Source organism: Telmatherina bonti, assembly GCF_933228915.1.
Source record: "Telmatherina bonti genome assembly, chromosome: 17".
Taxonomy (NCBI): domain Eukaryota; kingdom Metazoa; phylum Chordata; class Actinopteri; order Atheriniformes; family Telmatherinidae; genus Telmatherina; species Telmatherina bonti.
This window is the reverse complement of record NC_136615.1, coordinates 23,970,014-23,987,839: the sequence shown is the minus strand read 5'-3', so window position 1 is coordinate 23,987,839 and position 17,826 is coordinate 23,970,014. Positions and strand designations below refer to the sequence as shown.

Sequence of the window (17,826 nt, the reverse complement as noted above, 5' to 3'; positions counted from 1 at the left end):
AACTATATGAGAGGTAAACATGCAAACTTGATGTTTATTTAATGTTGTTGGGACCACGACAAACACACTAGGATACCCGTTTTATAATTTAACCCATCTAGACCCCTAATTTGTATTATGTCTAAGACGGTGGTGACCTGAAAATGAGTTTTACCCTAATTGCCGTATTTTCCGGACTATAGGTCCCCCCAGAGTATAAATTGAACTAGGCCAAATATACATAATTAGGTAGGTTTCTATTATAGGCTATGTATGAATTGGCTTGAAATTACGTGTATGTAAAGTGCCCTGTGACAACATTGTTGTAAAATGGCGCTATACAAATAAAGCTGAATTGAATTAAAAAATCGGAAAAAACATACATAAGTCACACTGGAGTATAAGTCGCATTTTTTGCGGGTAATTTATTTTACAAACTACTTGACCAAAAACAGACATTACATCATCTTGGAAGGCAAGTTATCACATTAATAAAATAATAGATAACAGTCTGAATAAATGTAATATATGCTAACATGATGGTTATTCAGCTACAAGAAAAATAAACATGCACCGAAAAAGTGTCCAGTATTTATGTAGTTTTACGTAACTATAACCTAAAGAACAAAACAAGTGTAACTTTACTGTAATAAATAATACTACGTTCTCTGTGTCACTTCTGAATAACTCTGTCAACTCCGCATGGAGACGTAACTGCACCATTGACAAGGTTCCCCCGTTGTTGAAGCACCCACTGGCGAGCTCATTCCTCTTGCTGTGGCCATCTAGCTTTAAGCCCACAATCAACTTTTTTGTTTTCTTCATCACAATAAGATTAGCCTCCACTTTACGGCAGTATCGAACAAGTTTCTCACTTACTCCAAACTTTCTCTCTACTGCTCAATTACTGTTTTTAGCTGCAAATTTTTACAACTTGCAGCTTGTAGTCTACAGAATATGATTTTCTTTTGGGGAGGGGGTTTGTGTTTAGTTGTTCTCAGATGTATTTCTAAGCTAATGTTTGCTGTTTAAATATATAATCGTTAAGAATTAGGATATATCTGTGCATAAGTCTAGAGTGCCCTCTTGTTGCTATCTGTGAAATTATATATATTTTTTCATGTACAGGTCGCAGGAACAGTTAACCTATGAAAAAAAGTGTGACTTATAGTCTGGAAAATACGGTATTTACTCTTTTGGCAAACCTGGTGTCCATTTCACGCTATCATAATATATAACAAAAGCTATTTTTCAAATGAATTACCCCCATGCATTGAAAAAACTTTCAGGTTGTCTGAGATTAAGTATGGATGTAATGCAAAACTAGCTAGATTTACAAAAAAGAACTAAAATAGAAGAGGATAAAGTAGGAATGTCAAAGCAAATACATGAAGGATGATGGAGACTACAATAAGGCTAGAAAACCTATTGAAAAACTAAGGAATTTACCTTTGCTCCATGTTTCTGTAAAACCTCCATAATATCATTATGGGCCCGTTCTGCTGCCACATGGAGAGGAGTCATAAAACTGCAAACAGCAGAGAAAAGGAGGCTATAGACACAGCGGAAAGTTCATTCATGCTTTTAAATAAAAACATTAAATGAGAAGAAACCTTACAAAGAGCCTCATCTGGTTCCTTTAAAATTTGTCATAAAATATGTCATAAAATATGGTGCTTGCAGAGGAACAGCCCCCACCATGATCAATATCAAATCATGCAATTCTAACAATAAGATTCTTCCATGCACTGCCTCAAGTTGGTAGTTTCTAAATAACCTTGCTGATAGACAAAAAAATTAAACTAACTCATAACTATATTGCTTACGCGGTTTGGTCTGTTTTTACAGTTTGGACTAGTAAAAGACAGTCCCTCCCATCAGCAAGATGATTTCCACCTTCAAAGTAAATAAGCCTCTGGATTCATCTAATTTTGTCCTTTGCCGTTTATGAATAATGCATGCAGGTTAAAAGAGCACTCACTCCTTATTCTTCTCGTTTACATTGGCACCCTTCCTCAGCAGCAGCTCCGTGACCTGTTTCCTTTTGGGGTGAGGCGATGCTACCACACAATGCTAGCACACACAGATGAAAAACAGAGCAGCATAAGAAATTCTGCACCACTGCACAACGACATGCAGGATGGACGTATATCTCACCAGTGCTGTTTCATGTGTGTGTGGATGTTTGAAGTTGATGATCTCTAAAGCCAGGGACTTCTTAGCCTTGGCCATATCGGCTTCTCGAGCTGCTTGAAGCAGCGAATGGCCCTTAAATTCATCTAAACAAAGACAAAAAAACAAAATATCAGTATTTTTTAAGACTAATGGGGACCATCAAATTTACAGTTAATCTTCTCATAATTGTTGCATTTCTAAAGTTTTATAATTTAGCAATTCATTAGCAGTGACTCTGCAACATGCCGCTCCAACAGAAAGATTTGTCACCATAATTTTGTTTTGTACTGGAGATCTATTGACACATAATGCAGGGGAAACAAGTGATTATCCCAGCAGGAGGGAAAATTACAAACAACAAACTGTTTTCCTTCAAAAACATTTCATGCTGCACAAAAGTAGTTTACTGAAGAGAATATAAGAGACTGAAATGCAGTTTTCATGCATTTATAAGCAGTCATAATTACATCACATCTTTAGAAAAAGAGGAATTAATGTGAGTAACTTAAGGTGGATGAGAAAAATAAGCAGTCCCTGCAGGTGAACTTGTTGTTGCAGCAGTTTACATAGGTAGTTTGTTTACCCTTAACATGAAGTAATATTGCTTGTGACCCTCGATATTGCTCACAGCAGAAGATTTATTGCATACCAACACTATCAGGGGAAGTATAAGTCAGCTTAGTTTATCGTATGCAATGAGAAATAGGAGGATGCAGTTATCCAAAAGCTTAAAAAACTAATGATTTCAATAAAATAAAACTGCACCCTTAGTCTTTCTTTACAAAATGATGTGCCTTGTATCTTCAATCCATACAAAAGCCGAAGCTTAAAAACAAACACGAAGGGTTTCCTGAGTGGTTATGAGCTTTGATTTTCAATCTTTCTTCCATTTCTGTCTCAGCTATCAAAACAAATCAGACTCTTTAAACATAAAATGATCTCTCATCTTCTCAGCCAAAACTTCTTTTTCATGGTTGTTTCTAAGACAGCTGGAGGCTTAACGGATTGATGTTGAGTATTAAAGAAAAACACGCGTACACAAAAACACTGAATAAAAAAAAAACTAAAAAAAAGTCATCTTGGATTAATGTTATCCCGGGATGTGTCTGCAGCAAATGTCCCACAGAGATCAAACAAGATGTGTTTCAATGACATACTCATTAGAAGTCATCCTGCAGTCTATAGACTTTAGATGGTGTTATTCACAATGTATTTGACTTTTGCTAGAACAACAAGGTTGGCAATAAGAGTGTAAACATTTTTTTTTTTAAAAAAGATTTTCAAAGGGCTTTCTGAGAGGATAAAGTCCTACAAAGTCTGCTGTGACTTGGTGGTTTTCAGCAAACATAAAATGGTCTGACTAAATCAACTAATGATAATGTGCAATCATGCCTCCACAATATGTGCTCTAAAATGCATCTACTGAGTGTGGCTTAAGTAACTAGTATATACTATTGTTGGAGAAATTATTATGGGTTTTGGTTTGAATTAAGTATTAGACATATATGCATTGATTTGATCTGTTTTTGTCAACTGCTTGGTTGACCAGTTGTCTAAAGGTTAAAGGTAATAAAGTAATATAGTGAGTGATTGATGCTTAGTGAGTTCAGTTTAGTCTTAAATAAGAGATAATGATTGTTTCATATGGTCTGCCCAGCAACTAGGAGGAGTTAAGCATGGTTTATAATCGGGTGTTACTTCAGCATCTGCAGAGAGAGTTCTCTCTCCAAGCTCCAGCGTGTGCTTGTATTAGTTTATAATAAAATGTTCATTGTAAGAAGACAGTTGACTCTTAGATGTATTACAACTTCTCAAGACCAGAGTATTTTCCACCACAGTTTTTGGGGGCTCGTCCGGGATCCTGCGTCAGTCCGCCCAGGTTGGGAATAGACGGGTTGGCCACCTGAATCCACAGATTCATCCTAAGAACCTCAATTAGAGAATTTCAGAGGACAGGACGTCTTTCTCCCACCCGTGGTCGACTACGCCAGGACTCCTTCTGAACCAGTGTGAAAAGGCAATGGTGAGAAGTGTTATTCTAAATTTACATTAATTTTCAGACTCAAACTGGAGTCAAACATTACTAGAAATTTATCACAAATTAATAATCAATATCTTAATTAATAATCACAATATTTTTCTGTTTTGTGGTCAATTGTCTTCATTATTCTCATTGTGACAGGGATTCTCCTCCTCACCTCCTCATCGAAAGAATAACTCAAGGGATAAGAGAATAACTTAAGACGAGATCAGGTTGACGTCATAAATAAAATCCTGTGAGTTTAAGTTAAGTTTAGGTTAAAGTTTAAGTTAAAAATCGTGAGTAACAAGACCAAGTCGTAAGTGCTGTGAGCTAGACGTAGCAAGACCAGACCAGTAAATCTTGTGAGTTACAAGACCGAGACCAGTAAATTAGTCAGTAAGTCCTGTGAGCTCGAGAAGCAAGACCAGGCCAACCTTGAGTTAGAAGACTGAGAGGAAAGCCATCTTGAGTGAGGAGGAACAGAGAAGAAACTGTGTGGGCTGGTTTCTGGAGACATTGAGAATTTTGCCTGATAATTCTACAAAGGTGTGGGATTGACCCTCTGTGTACATCCGCTGCAAACAGAACTAGTTCCTTTGCAGTAGGAGGTTGATGTACAGCACCATTAAGAAGTTGAAATCTCTGTCTTCATGTGAGGGGAAACTGGGGTGGTTGTGTAAAATTTCCTGTGTTAAACTTGATTGGACTGATTGTGTGGAGAATTAAAACCACGTCTTGTGAAGCCACACCGGACTCTCGCAGGAGAGCCTAGAAGCTTGTGTGGGGGTAGACAAACGTGGGGGCACGACCCATTCATATGCATTCATCCAACTGTTGAAGTGAATTGTTTGTGTAAAATCTAATTTACTGCAGTAAGAAAAAAAAACAAACAACAAAAAATGTATGAGAGAGGGAAGTGAGGAAAAGAGTGTGTTCATTAAAGGCCTTCTGCTCACTGAAGGAGATGATGTCATAGCATGTTAGGCAGAAACAAACATATAAATCCTGTGTAAAATAGCTGCCTGTGCTTTTCTTCCTAAAGCTTTTATAAGAGCATAAAAGCCACTCCCTGTATGAATGTGGAACCTTTTCCTAAAGGAAAAGCATTCTTTATTATCACCTGAGAACATTTTAAAGAGCAACAACATATTAAGAATGAAAAATCAGAAATGTGAGAGATGTGATTTATAGTATTAGGAACTTACTATGTTAAATTACTGTACATTGTGTAGGCAATAAGCTTAGGTTTCTGTCTGTTCCCTTTCAGACATTCATAAGGTGATTTTTATTCCTTTACTACTGCAATTATTAATTTACACCTAGCATGTCTAAATAAATTTAGATAAACTGGAAATGAATAATGCAGCTGAAGGATGCTGAAAATAAGCATAATGTTAGGAAAAAAAGAAAATTCTTGACCTTAAAATAGGAATGGTGAACCAACGTAACTTTGCTAGAGTAAATTTCTCTTGCAATAAGTTCACTTTAGCTAAATGTGAGCTAACGGCGAGAAGAGAAGTTCTCAGAACAAGTGTATCTTCTTAGCAAGATCATGTTCAGCTTTCCCAGGAGAGAACTGAGTTATGAATCCACTGATAATATAGTCTCACACACACAATTACAATGTAATATTCAAGTTACAGGATGTTCACAGCACAGAACATGGTCCACATAATATGTTTGCCACAGGATTCAGAAGAAAACTATTATAATTATGAGGCTATGATCTTTATTGTCCCTTTACTGGAGAAGAAAATACACCACATGACCAAATGGTTCAGTCTCAAAAGCTCGTCTGCTGTATGGTGTTGGACACATTGCAGCATTCCCTTCTAAACCCTTGTCAGCATGCAGCTTGGTCCACAGGGACCTCAAATGTCTATCTTGCCTGAAGGGGATTCAGAGGAGGGGCTGGGGGAGAGTGAGTTCTTGATCCGGGTCACTGCAGAGTTCTGGGTGTCACGCGTGGTCAGTCAGGAGACTGGAGCAGAAACGGTCCCTACAACCTACAGCATCATTCCACCTCCCTTCTGTGACCGATCTAAGTCCTGGAGCAGAACCTGATATGCAGATGTGGCTGCATGGACCCGGCCGCTGCTGATGGCCCGGAGATCCCAGAACCAGAGGGTCTGGCAGAGCCCTGTTGGTTGTGACTGTGAACAGTGTGGATATGGCTCCTATGGTGGACATGTGAGCTGGATTTTCACCTTTGACCTCTGGAGGTGATGGATCCTCCTTGTCCTCAGACTGTGTTTCAGTTGTGGAATTTTCTGGAAGTAAAAGACTAACGGATGTGGCCGACAGGCAGCAAGATCCCACCCCGACTACAGAGTCAGATGATGTTTTCTGGAATAAGCTGCACCCTGATTCTGTCAGAAAGACTGTTGGGTTCACTCAGTTCTCTGTGGAAAACCTGGATCTCCTTCCTTGAACTTTTGCCTACTTTCTGATCCTTTACATGTTACTCTTAATTAATTACACATATGAATCTGATTTATCTACCAGGAAGCTTTGATGAACATGTGTCGGGCACTTCCTGGCATGAATTTCTGATTGTATGCTGATTGGAGGAGAGCATGGTGGCTGTGGCGCGTCTTGACTCCTGAGCAGATCGAGTGATACGAGCTGAATGATTATCCACAAGACCAGGCCAAGAAATGAGGCCCTACAACCAAACATTTACTCACTGTTTCTGCTTAGCTTTATACCACATTTATGAGCATGCATAAAATTTTGCACTCCTGCAGACTTCTGCAACTGAACAATGTCACAGACATCTCTGCTCTGCTGCAGGGAAGCTGTTCATACAGACTAGTCAACTTCTGGCACGCTGTGCCTTATAAAAAACAAAAAAAAGGTGTCAAATTCTGCCGCCTTTTCAAAAAAAAAAAAAAAAAAAAAAAAAAGTGTGATGAATACTAAGTTTTTAATGTTTGAGACAGAATAGATGTCAAAAGAGAAAAAATAAGCCGCTATATGACATTAAATAAGAAGGTAGCTTTGTAATTTCCCGACTTCAGTGAATGCAACACAGGTACAACAATCTCCGTGTTTTATTTGCTGACAGCTTGGTGTTTTATCCCTAATCTGAACTCATTATTTTGAATTAAAGCAGATATGCTCAGTGGTTAAAATACACATCAGATGATTTTTGTTTAAAGAGTAGAACCAACTCTTGCAATGGCTGCCAGTAAACAGACCAGTCTCTTAGTTAACACGCTTAATAAGTAAACAAACAAGTCATTTAAGCCCTGTATGTCCTCAAAATAACATGAATATGAGGCAGATTATTTGAACAGTATTGATACTTCCAAAGTTAAGCTAACTATGCTAAACCGTTAGTCTTGGCCTTTTCTGTTACACACGTTTGCATTAAAATCATTAAGGAAGAAATGCTGCTGTGAGTGTGTGCACGTACATGTGTGCGTCGTGTTGTTGTAGATGAAAACAGCTTTACCATCAGTATTAGAAGTTTGTTTCTAAATGCTGCTTTAGTTCAAATGTAAATAGAAAACAAACAGCTTTATTATGACCTGAAGGTCTCTGGCTGTTCAGTACCTGAAGTCCAGCTGTTAAAGATGGGTTTACATCTTGTTGCTTTATGCTTATGCTTATGTTCACAATATATTTGGAATAGAAAGCCAGTCTTATCATGATCTCAGTTTTGTGTGTGTTGCTCCTGAATGGGTCTGTTGGAGTCTAAGAGAGACAAATCAGAGTAAACCATGAGACTAAACTAGACTACATTACTGATTAAATCAACAGTTCTGAATGAGCTTTATTTAATATATGCAGAGATTCTTCAGTTTGGTTCTGCTTCTGTCATTTAGCGGACATGACATAAACAACACGAGCAGTAAATCAGAAAGGAAATTCCAGCATGGATAAGTGTTGGTCAGACTGCTGGGAGTCCAGTTTGACACATGTCCTGCTATGCAGTACTAGAGGATTTTTCTGGTTGTTGATTAAGATGAGACTACCTGATAGGAACTTTGCAATAATTAATTAAATGAATTTGGTTACTTTGAATGATTACCTACCAGATAACTGAGTGGCCCTAACTGTTGCTTTGTATTGTTCATGTTTTACTCCATGACTGTTTAGCTGAAACTGACTATCCTCTGCACCCCCCAGGCCTGGCCCCTGACCGACCTCTAGTTGACCCTGACTTGATTTTCCTTTTGATGCTGTTTGCTCTGACTGTAACACGGTGGAGGCTGCAGCTCTCCCGTCTCAGTTCTCGTTACTTGAGCTTACTCTTTAGCTGAAAACAAGTCCATGTTTTGGCGCTCTCTTATGAATGACTTTCTGGATGCCATTTTCCTGAATGTTTTCCTCCCACAGGTTGCAGACGGGGAAATTTCCTTCTGGCTCTCTTTTCAGATCTTCCTTGGACCAAAAGTACTTTTTCTGGTTCTGATGTACATGCGCATGCGTAACATGGAAACATGGGCCTTTTTGTGGTTCTTTTTGCAGGACCCTCACCCAAGTGGGCATGGTTCCTTCCAAGACTGCCTGTTCAGACACAGCTCTGTGTGAAAGTAATGTTTTAACATACTGTCCTAACCTCATAAGAACCCTTTTCAGGCATTTGCACACAGGTGAAAGCTGCCCTTCATGAATCAGCATCTATGCAGCTCTATTCACTTCATTTTGTCCTGATGAGAAGCTTTAAACATCAGCGCTGGAACCAACATTTCAGGTTTTCCTGACGACCCAGACAGCGGTAAAGGTCGCAGAGTGAGCTGCTTGGCACTACAGATTGCTTGAACCTCCTGAAGCGCTTCAGTCTGAAATTACAGAAGAATAACGCACCACCCAACAAAGGGCAGAATAATCCCTGTGGTTGCGTGGGTAAGTGAGATAGTCTGCTCTCACACCTGAAGACCAGCCTTCGCTCTCAAGCAAGATCAGTGAAAGGTGAAAGAAGCGCTCCACTGCAACTGTGATATGCCAAGTCCCACCAGAACGCCGACAGTGTCTTCACTACACCTCTGTCACCTCCTAAGAGGAATGATTTGTTTCCACTTTTCTTAAATTTATTGTTAGACTGAGATTTTGAAGCTGAAGTGAATGGCTCCTCACTATTGTAATTTCTGAAAGATTCTTTTAAAACCCGACAGGCATGAGGCTCCTGATGTTTTGAGAATGTTGTCTTCTGTATGTATTTTTGCGTTCTGATAACAATTTCTCTTCTTATTGTTGGTCCTGTAGGACCAAGAGGAGGGAGAGTGTTGGAGAAATTATTATGGGTTTTGGTTTGAATTAAGTATTAGACATATATGCATTGATTTGCTGTGATCCTGCTGTGTTTTGTGTCTATGCACAAAGCTTTCTTTAAGTTATATGATCCTTGTCTGGAATGTGCAGACAAAGTCTGAGACAGGAAGAGTTTCCTGCAGGGCATCTGTTTTTGTCAACTGCTTGGTTGACCAGTTGTCTAAAGGTTAAAGGTAATAAAGTAATATAGTGAGTGATTGATGCTTAGTGAGTTCAGTTTAGTCTTAAATAAGAGATAATGATTGTTTCATATGGTCTGCCCAGCAACTAGGAGGAGTTAAGCATGGTTTATAATCGGGTGTTACTTCAGCATCTGCAGAGAGAGTTCTCTCTCCAAGCTCCAGCGTGTGCTTGTATTAGTTTATAATAAAATGTTCATTGTAAGAAGACAGTTGACTCTTAGATGTATTACAACTTCTCAAGACCAGAGTATTTTCCACCACAACTATCAAATGGGCAATTTAACAGCACATATCCATGCAAACTGACTGAGGATCAAATCAAAACAGGAAGCTCAGGAAATTTGAGGTGAAAAGCTCATAAAAAGCAATTTGGTCCTTACGTCCGGAGGCACCGGTAGAGGGCTTTTATAAATTAACTGCAGCAGGAAAAAAATTCAAAGGCAGGAGCTATAAATATGATTTATGACAATTAAGTGGTATCTAAAAACCACAGACACAAGAAGAGCCCACAAAAATTATGGCAATCCAGGAGAAACTGGTCACTGCAGTTATTTCAACTGAATATAGAAAGTCTTGAGTCCAATCCCAATTCCTCCCATTGACCCTAAGTCTCGATTTACATTTAGTGGGGCTCCATTTGTTTTTGAGATCAAGAAAAGGTGGTCATCAAATTTCCTATATTGTCCCCAGAAACACCAATTGGGGAGAAAAATAGTCATTTTCTGGACCTCTTTCTACTCCATTTAGAAGCAAAATGACACTTTTCCAGAAAAAATAATCAAAAACCAAAATGAAATGGGGCAAACATTTTCATAGATCAGACCTGGCAACCTCACTCCCATCAAAATGTTTCTGTGCAAAGGCATGTATAAGAAGAATACCATCTTTATATTTATATATTATATATATTATGCCTCTCAGAACATAAATATTGATCAAATCTCTAAATAAACTAAAAGTAGTTTACAAATATCGTTTCCCGCACTATTATTTGCCAGAGTCTTTTCTTATCCACAGCATCTGAGTTATATGAGCATCCATTGCACACATCCAGTACAAAGAGCCTATTTTGGCACTGGGGACTGTAATAAACAGGGATAAGATTCTTTTTTTTTTTGGCTTGTAAAATCTTTCACCATGATGGCCTTTCCACACTTTTTCAAACAGATAAGTCAAGACAAGACATTATTTGATACCATGCAGCTTTTGAAGCAACAGAAACTGCTGGCTTATCAGATATACATACCCGCCTCCTTTAAAAGTACTTATTAATTTTTTGTGCTCCAGAAAAAAAAAATCTTTCACTTTACCAAGATAAAGAAATTCACTTACTTACTTTTCAATGCATAACTTCTGTCAGGAAAATAAATAAATGAAAATCTATCCTAAAACACCCTGTTCAGTAATTTGGCAGCATGACACATTAAGTAGTGCTGTACCCTGCAGCTGCACTTTATGTAAATGAAGAGTCACACTCACATGTTAGTCTCTCTTTCAGCTCAGGAGTGGGCGCCATGTCCACAGAGCTCTTGCTGTGGCAGTTGAGCAGGGTCGGGTCGGCCCCGTGGCTCAGCAGCAAAGAGCAGACCTCTACACGGTTTTTAGATGCTGCTTCATGTAGGGGGGTGAACTGCCACAGATCCATGGCATTCACACACGCTCCATGCTGCGGAGGTGAAAAAAATTTTTTAAAAAAGAAAGAAAAAAGACATCAAAGCTGGATGAAAACAATCTGATATCTATTAGTGCGGAGTCTGTGGTGTAAGTTTGCTATGCATGTAAATTATTTTTAATGTAATAAAAAAGTAGTTAAAGTCAGATCTCCTAAGAAACCATTTCCATTTTCTTATTAGCCAGAAAAATTATTTCACTCATTAGTGGTTAGTGCCACTGCTTCTATAAATATTGAACAAACATAAGTGGGTGTTTGTACCTTCAGCAGCAGCTCAGTTACTTCATAGTGTCCATAAGAGCAGGCATTATGTAGAGGCACCAGACCACTGCAGGGGGGGTTAACAGAAAAGACATAAATATAAATTGTGTATACGCTTTCTTTACCATTTTATTGTCATATTCAATCAAAAAAAAAAAAATCTGTCAACAGTTCTGTAATGTGTTCTGTAATTTCTACATTTTTAGATGGAAAATGTGAGCAAACAGTTTGGTAACAGCATAGTTTCAAACACTGAAGCAGGACCACTTTTTCCTATTCTCCAAAGTCGAAGCCTAATTTTAGTTTGACAATTCATACAGATCCTGTATATCGCAATACCATATGACAAAAACTCCTATCCAACTGTCTCTCTATCTGGAGTCTGTCTGCGCTCTAAATTTTATTTAATGATCTTAACCCAGGCTGTTGCAGTCGTACATACCCCTTGTCCTTGGCATGAACATCTGCTCCATGCTGTAGCAACAACTGTACTATCCTCACCCTGTTGTATCCCGCTGCCAGGTGGAGTGGAGTTGACTGCAGAGACACAAAGACAGAGAGAATGATAAGATCAAGAAAAAAATGAAAGCACAAAACAAGAACCTAGAGGTATATCCAAACGCATAAAACACAGATTCTATGTCCTGGAATGTAATTTTGCACTGTGAACCTTATCGTCTTCAAGGTAGGACTGTGAAGGGAGATGGATTCTTCTATCCTGACTAACTAGTAACCAGAAGAACTCTATTATGATGCTTCAGAAAAGCAGCAGCTGGATGAATTAAGTTAGGAAAGAAATTATTTGCTTTATCCTCCTCATGCAGTGTTTCCAACACAGGCTGAACTTTCTAAAAGCTGGAGGAATACTCAAAGCACAAAAAAACTCCCACAGCTGCAAGAAGGCTTCTTATGTAGTCAAATATAATCTGTAGTATACTGTTTCACAGTAGTGGATGCACTGTATTTTGAACAGATAAAAGGACTAGAATAACACTGGAACATGCTACTGACAAATATGTTGAGATATTAGCATATACGCTAAGCTGAAAATGAATTGTGCTGCATTTTGTGCAGCACAATTTCAACGTATTACCCTTTCACACATTGTATTTGGATTACAGATCTTTCAAATGATTTATCTATTGAAAAGAATAAGAGTTTTTATTAATAAATTTCACAAAGGCTGAGCAATTACTGTTCATAGGGCTGGGTGATATGAAGATATATATCGTTTGGATGATAGAATTGTCTATTGTTTCATTTGAGGCTCTATCGTTTACGCCACGATAAGATGCTTTACTGCAGTATTTTACGTCAAGATGTGCTTTACGGCATGCACGCTGCAATATATAAACAAACATGGAGAAAGACGGCAGCAGACGTGTTTCAGAGCAGGATAATTCACTAAAAGATGAGCAAAAACGGATGAGCTTGTTGATTAAAGACGGGTCATTTCTGTCGCATGGATGCGGTTTGAATATAAAAAGACAGACGTGGAACTGACAACAGACTAGCTCACACTCCCAACAACGGACTCCGACACAACTATCAGTAACTCTTTTTGGCACCTGCAAATTTGGATAAAGAATACAGAATAAAGAATAGAGTCAATGAGCAAAAGCTGCAAAAGCAGTGTCAAATGGTGGAGAAAGCACTCATAAAAAACATAAATAACTGATGACTGACACTAAATTATACAATTTTATATTGTTATGGGGATATAAAATGAGCTATATTGGGAGATGAGATTTTGGTCATATCACCCAGCCCAGTTCATCTTTAAATTCTGCAAAGGTTTTTGTACAAACAGGCTGTCATTACTAAACAATACACACGATGATGTGCAAAAGTCAAAGAAGCAAACTGCTGGTTACATATGTATCTTTCTCAAATCTGGATTTCCATTTTTGTCCTCTCTTCAGAAATATTTTATTCAGTAATAACCCAGTGGACTGCAAAACCTCGTTTCATGGCCATTTTGGCAGGAATGATCTTCTGCAACTTTTTGTCAAAACCTTAAACTGAACACACACAGCATTATATTATACATATATGTATATTATAAATTATACATTAAACAATATATATATATATATAGCACACAAAGGCAGAACTGGTTTTTCTAAGTGGTTAAGCAAATAATCAGTCCAGTTATCTAAGCAAAATTTCCGCTAAATTTTAATCAAGCTGCATGTTTCATGAGTTTTTTCAGAATTACAAGCACTAATAAGATGTTTGATGTTTTGCTTTTATGTATTTCAACAATGCTAATGCACTACAATGTTTATCAACATAGAAATGGTTTAAAGGTCTGTGTTTTAAATCTTGAAATTATTATTCAGGTATTAAACAATCCATGCAAACCCTTTCACTGTGAAAGCCCAGATCAGTTGCCCACTGGTGCACTTTTGTTATGCAAAGGCAAATAATAAGAAAGAGGGAGGGGAGGATCACTAAAAGAAATTTTCTAAATTCTCCTTTCAAACAAGAGCAGGAAATGCTTATGTCAATCCCCTATACATGCTGCATAAAATTATCAGAGCGCTTCTTTAAAAAAGAGATTATCTTTGGTGATCTCTGCAGCTCACTCAAGAGTTCATCTGAGCAGCAGCAGCAACAGCAGTGAGGCAGAGCTGCAGGGACAGATGGTACGTGCTTATTTACAGGATGTGACAGCAGCATTTGGAAGAAGCAGGACATGGTACCCAGTTAGTCATCATCCTCCTCTCAGATGCATCGTCTTTTGGTGTTTGTCTGTGCCTATGTGCTTGTCACTGCAAACTGTAGTGAATTTAAATTAATAGAAGAAAATGTTTAAAGCATTAATAAGCTCCTTAGTCCATCTTATGTTATGAGCGACTAGTGAATCATCAGTTTCCCCAAACACGCACATGCATGTAGTGTTGCATCACCGGAATGTTGTTGCCAGGGTCAGCTTGGGAAGTTTAAGCTCCACCTCCTCAATCTGTCAACACTGTGCGAGGAACGGGTACATATGCACATATGTAACCGAGCCCACCGCCACATAAGGAAAAAAAAAAAAGCCACTGGCTCAGCTGATCAGCTATAGAAGCTTATTTGGCGGAAAGTAAAAAAATAAACGGCTTTAGCTGAAACTTCTATCCTCTGAGCATTATGTGGTCCATGTTTCATCCAGCTGTTCTCCACGGCAGCCTTCACTTCTTCACTTCTACCTTTCTCTCAAGGGGACACTCTTCAAAGAAACAATGGAGCAACAGCAGTGCTGTTAGTGGAAATGATGGTTTTCAACGTGTCTGCATTTACATACGCACACAAATTGTGCTGGTGCCAAAACATCAACCAAAACAAAAATAGGATTTTAGCAATTGCCGAAAAATGATTATTACCCAAAATATTCCATCTTATATGAATAAATCCAAAGAACTGCAAGATGAAAAAACATTTAGTCAGACATGGTTAGAATTTTACTGAAGTCTACAATTGCTTGGTTTTTTACTCATTATTACCTGGATTTTTCATACAGACAAACAGTTCACTTCTAGATGAGTGAGCCTTCCATGGAAGATGTGATGAAACATGCAATGTTCAAGCAAATTCAACCATTTTCTTTATATTTTGAATGAATTTCAGCTATTTACACAATACTAAACCCAATTATTAGAGGCAGATTGTTCCCTCCTTTGGCTCTGACTTTCAAATGTTAGCTTTGCTTTTCATCAAGTCTTCTGACACCCAGCAAGATATATTTCCCCTGAAGCAAAAAGCCTTGTATACAATACTCCAAGGCAATCAGACCCTAAAGTGGAATTCTGATACTGAACTATAAAAATACAATAAGCTTGCTCTCTTGAGTTTTAATCATCTAAAAGCTTTTCTATGAAGTGGCCAGGAGAAGTGGAGGAGGGGATGAAGATGAAGGGGGAAGTAAATGAAGGAGGCAGAGAGAGATGAGAGCTTTCACTCGTGGTCAATACAGGATGGAAAACACTCTTCCAGACTGGGTGGCATTTTCCAATGTAGCATTACTGTACACCTGAAAACACGATCTAAAGAAAATCCCAAAAAAATGGTATCTAGCTCCTTTTGTCAGGTAGCAGCAGAAAGATTCAACTGAAGACTTCTGTTGAAAAATGGTTTTGGTCCTACATGCTTCGTAAAATAAAGCCTATAGTTATTAATCTGCTGCTGTGCTTCTTCCTTCTTTTGTTTTCATTTTCCCATAACCTTCCTTCCATCCGCCTCTCTCCCTCTTTCTCTTTACGAGTCTGTCAAGCTGTTGCTATGACAACAGTGACTGCTAGCTGTCAGCAGTTGCCATAGCACTGGGAAATGATCTATTGAGGAAGGGGTGGGTGGATTTGGACCATTTTGTTTAGTGTCGTTTAAAACGTGTGTGTGACAGCAGGTCTGATGATATTTCTCCTTTCCTCCGTGGTTTTCAGACCTGCTGCGCTCCCTCTAATACATGCAGCTGCACCGTCCTGAGAAATCCTTCATTTACTATTTATATATTATTATTACACTTTCCATAGAAGAAGACCTGACCTCCACTGTCAGTTTCTGCTATGCTCTGCAACTAAATCTGTTTGTTGTCTAAACCATTTTCAATCAAAAACTAAAGTTGTGACTTTAAAAGTTTTTGCATTTTTCCTTGATCTTCTGCTCAACTAGATTCCAGCTGCTTTGGTGCTAGGGTCATGGCTACACATCAGTAGGTGGATGCCCCAGTGATATGAATAGTGTCAGATGACTGGATCAATAAACATATTAGCAAATCTGTATGCTATTCCTCTGACTGACAACACTCACACACACGGTTTAAAGCTGCTGACAGCTCTGCCCAGCCAGCATCTTGGAAGATAAATAACCCACAGCTAATGCTCTCATCTTATGCTCTCCATGCACCCTCACGGAGTAAAACTCACACAAGCACACATGCTGATATCTAAGCCATCACCTGTCTGTCTATCGGCTCTGCCTTCCAGCTGAAATTGCTGATTTCTCTGAGGAGCTTGCGGGAAGTTTAAAAGCTCAGCATCTCCAAAAAGCAACTTCAGGATAACATTCTTGGAAATGACAGATACTGTCCCTCCTGATCTCCATCAAAGACAACCATAGTACTTGTATATATTTTAGGTACATTATGTCCTGTTTACGACAAAGAGCAGTTATGAAATAGTCATGGGGGACAAACAAACCATATCAACATCATTTAGAATTTTATACAACAGCTGGTCTGAGGACGTCTGATCTGGGATAGCAAGAGTGACTTTCTCCTAACTTGGTAAACAGAGTTAGAAGTGTTTTGGGTTTTTCAAATATATTTAAATGTATTCTCTTGAGAAAAAAAATCTAATCTAATTTTTAAACCTCCTCACAAACTAATTTTCCATAAATTGTTTCACAAAAAAACACAGATGACAGATAACAGTTAAACATCTGAAATACCCCGATGAAGTGAATAGAGACCGTTTTACTGAAGTCATTCATTGGTTACACACGTAATCAGGTCCGTTTCCAAGGGGCTTCCTATCCATCACTTCCCACAGAAAACGGAGCAATACCACGGGAAACTGTGGATGCAGTGTTGAGTTGTATATCTCACACGCAATCGGCAATAGAACATACCAGAGAGGATGAAGAAGAGGCGAAGTAAAAACCACCAGATAAGAAGCACCCAAAAAGACACAGACAAAAGTTGAGAACAGCAAAAGAAAAAGTTTGTGATTTTATTCTTCATTTTCTTTGTGTTTTTGATGATTGTTTACAACTATGGTGCATGAACTGACTATGGCAACATAAAAGATGCTTAGAAATGGCAACATCTGAAATGGAAATAAATCCCCCTTTATGTACGTAAAGGAGCATAAATCATGCAGCTTTCCTTCTGATGTATGAAATAAAAAATGTGTATCAATATTGGGGGTGTAGTTACAGTTGTAGTTGTACTTAATGTTTCAGCAAAAATTCCTCTTAGCCAACAGCGTGTTTCCAGTTTGCTGTGCTCTTGTGGTGTCTCTTGTTTTTTATGTCAATTATCTTCTTGATAGTTTTCAATAAAAACTAAAGGGACCAATATGTCTGCGATGGACTGGCGAGCTGTCCAGGGTGTACCCTGCCTGTCGCCCAAAGCCAGCTGGGATAGGCTCCAGCTTCCCCGCGACCCTGCATTGGATTAAGCGGTTTAGAAAATGGATGGATGGATGGGACCAATATGTCCAAAATAATTCTGCCCCTTTGTGAAGATCACTTTTGAAGACCAAAATAACAAA

General features: G+C 38.5%; 1 protein-coding gene across 1 annotated transcript in view; it reads right to left on the bottom strand.

Annotated features, from left to right (window-relative positions):
* LOC306768519 (poly [ADP-ribose] polymerase tankyrase-1-like) overlaps positions 1–17,826 on the bottom strand; it is a gene marked incomplete at its 3' end in the record, with an annotated part of 84,784 nt that overhangs the window by 22,134 nt on the left and 44,824 nt on the right. Inside the window, exons 7-12 of the mRNA XM_079256905.1 lie at positions 12,015–12,109; positions 11,573–11,639; positions 11,119–11,305; positions 2,137–2,258; positions 1,961–2,052; positions 1,429–1,507 (exon numbers count right to left, since the gene is read on the bottom strand). Coding sequence (XP_079113031.1) covers positions 1,429–1,507; positions 1,961–2,052; positions 2,137–2,258; positions 11,119–11,305; positions 11,573–11,639; positions 12,015–12,109 — 642 coding nt within the window. The remainder of the gene's footprint in view (positions 1–1,428; positions 1,508–1,960; positions 2,053–2,136; positions 2,259–11,118; positions 11,306–11,572; positions 11,640–12,014; positions 12,110–17,826) is intronic.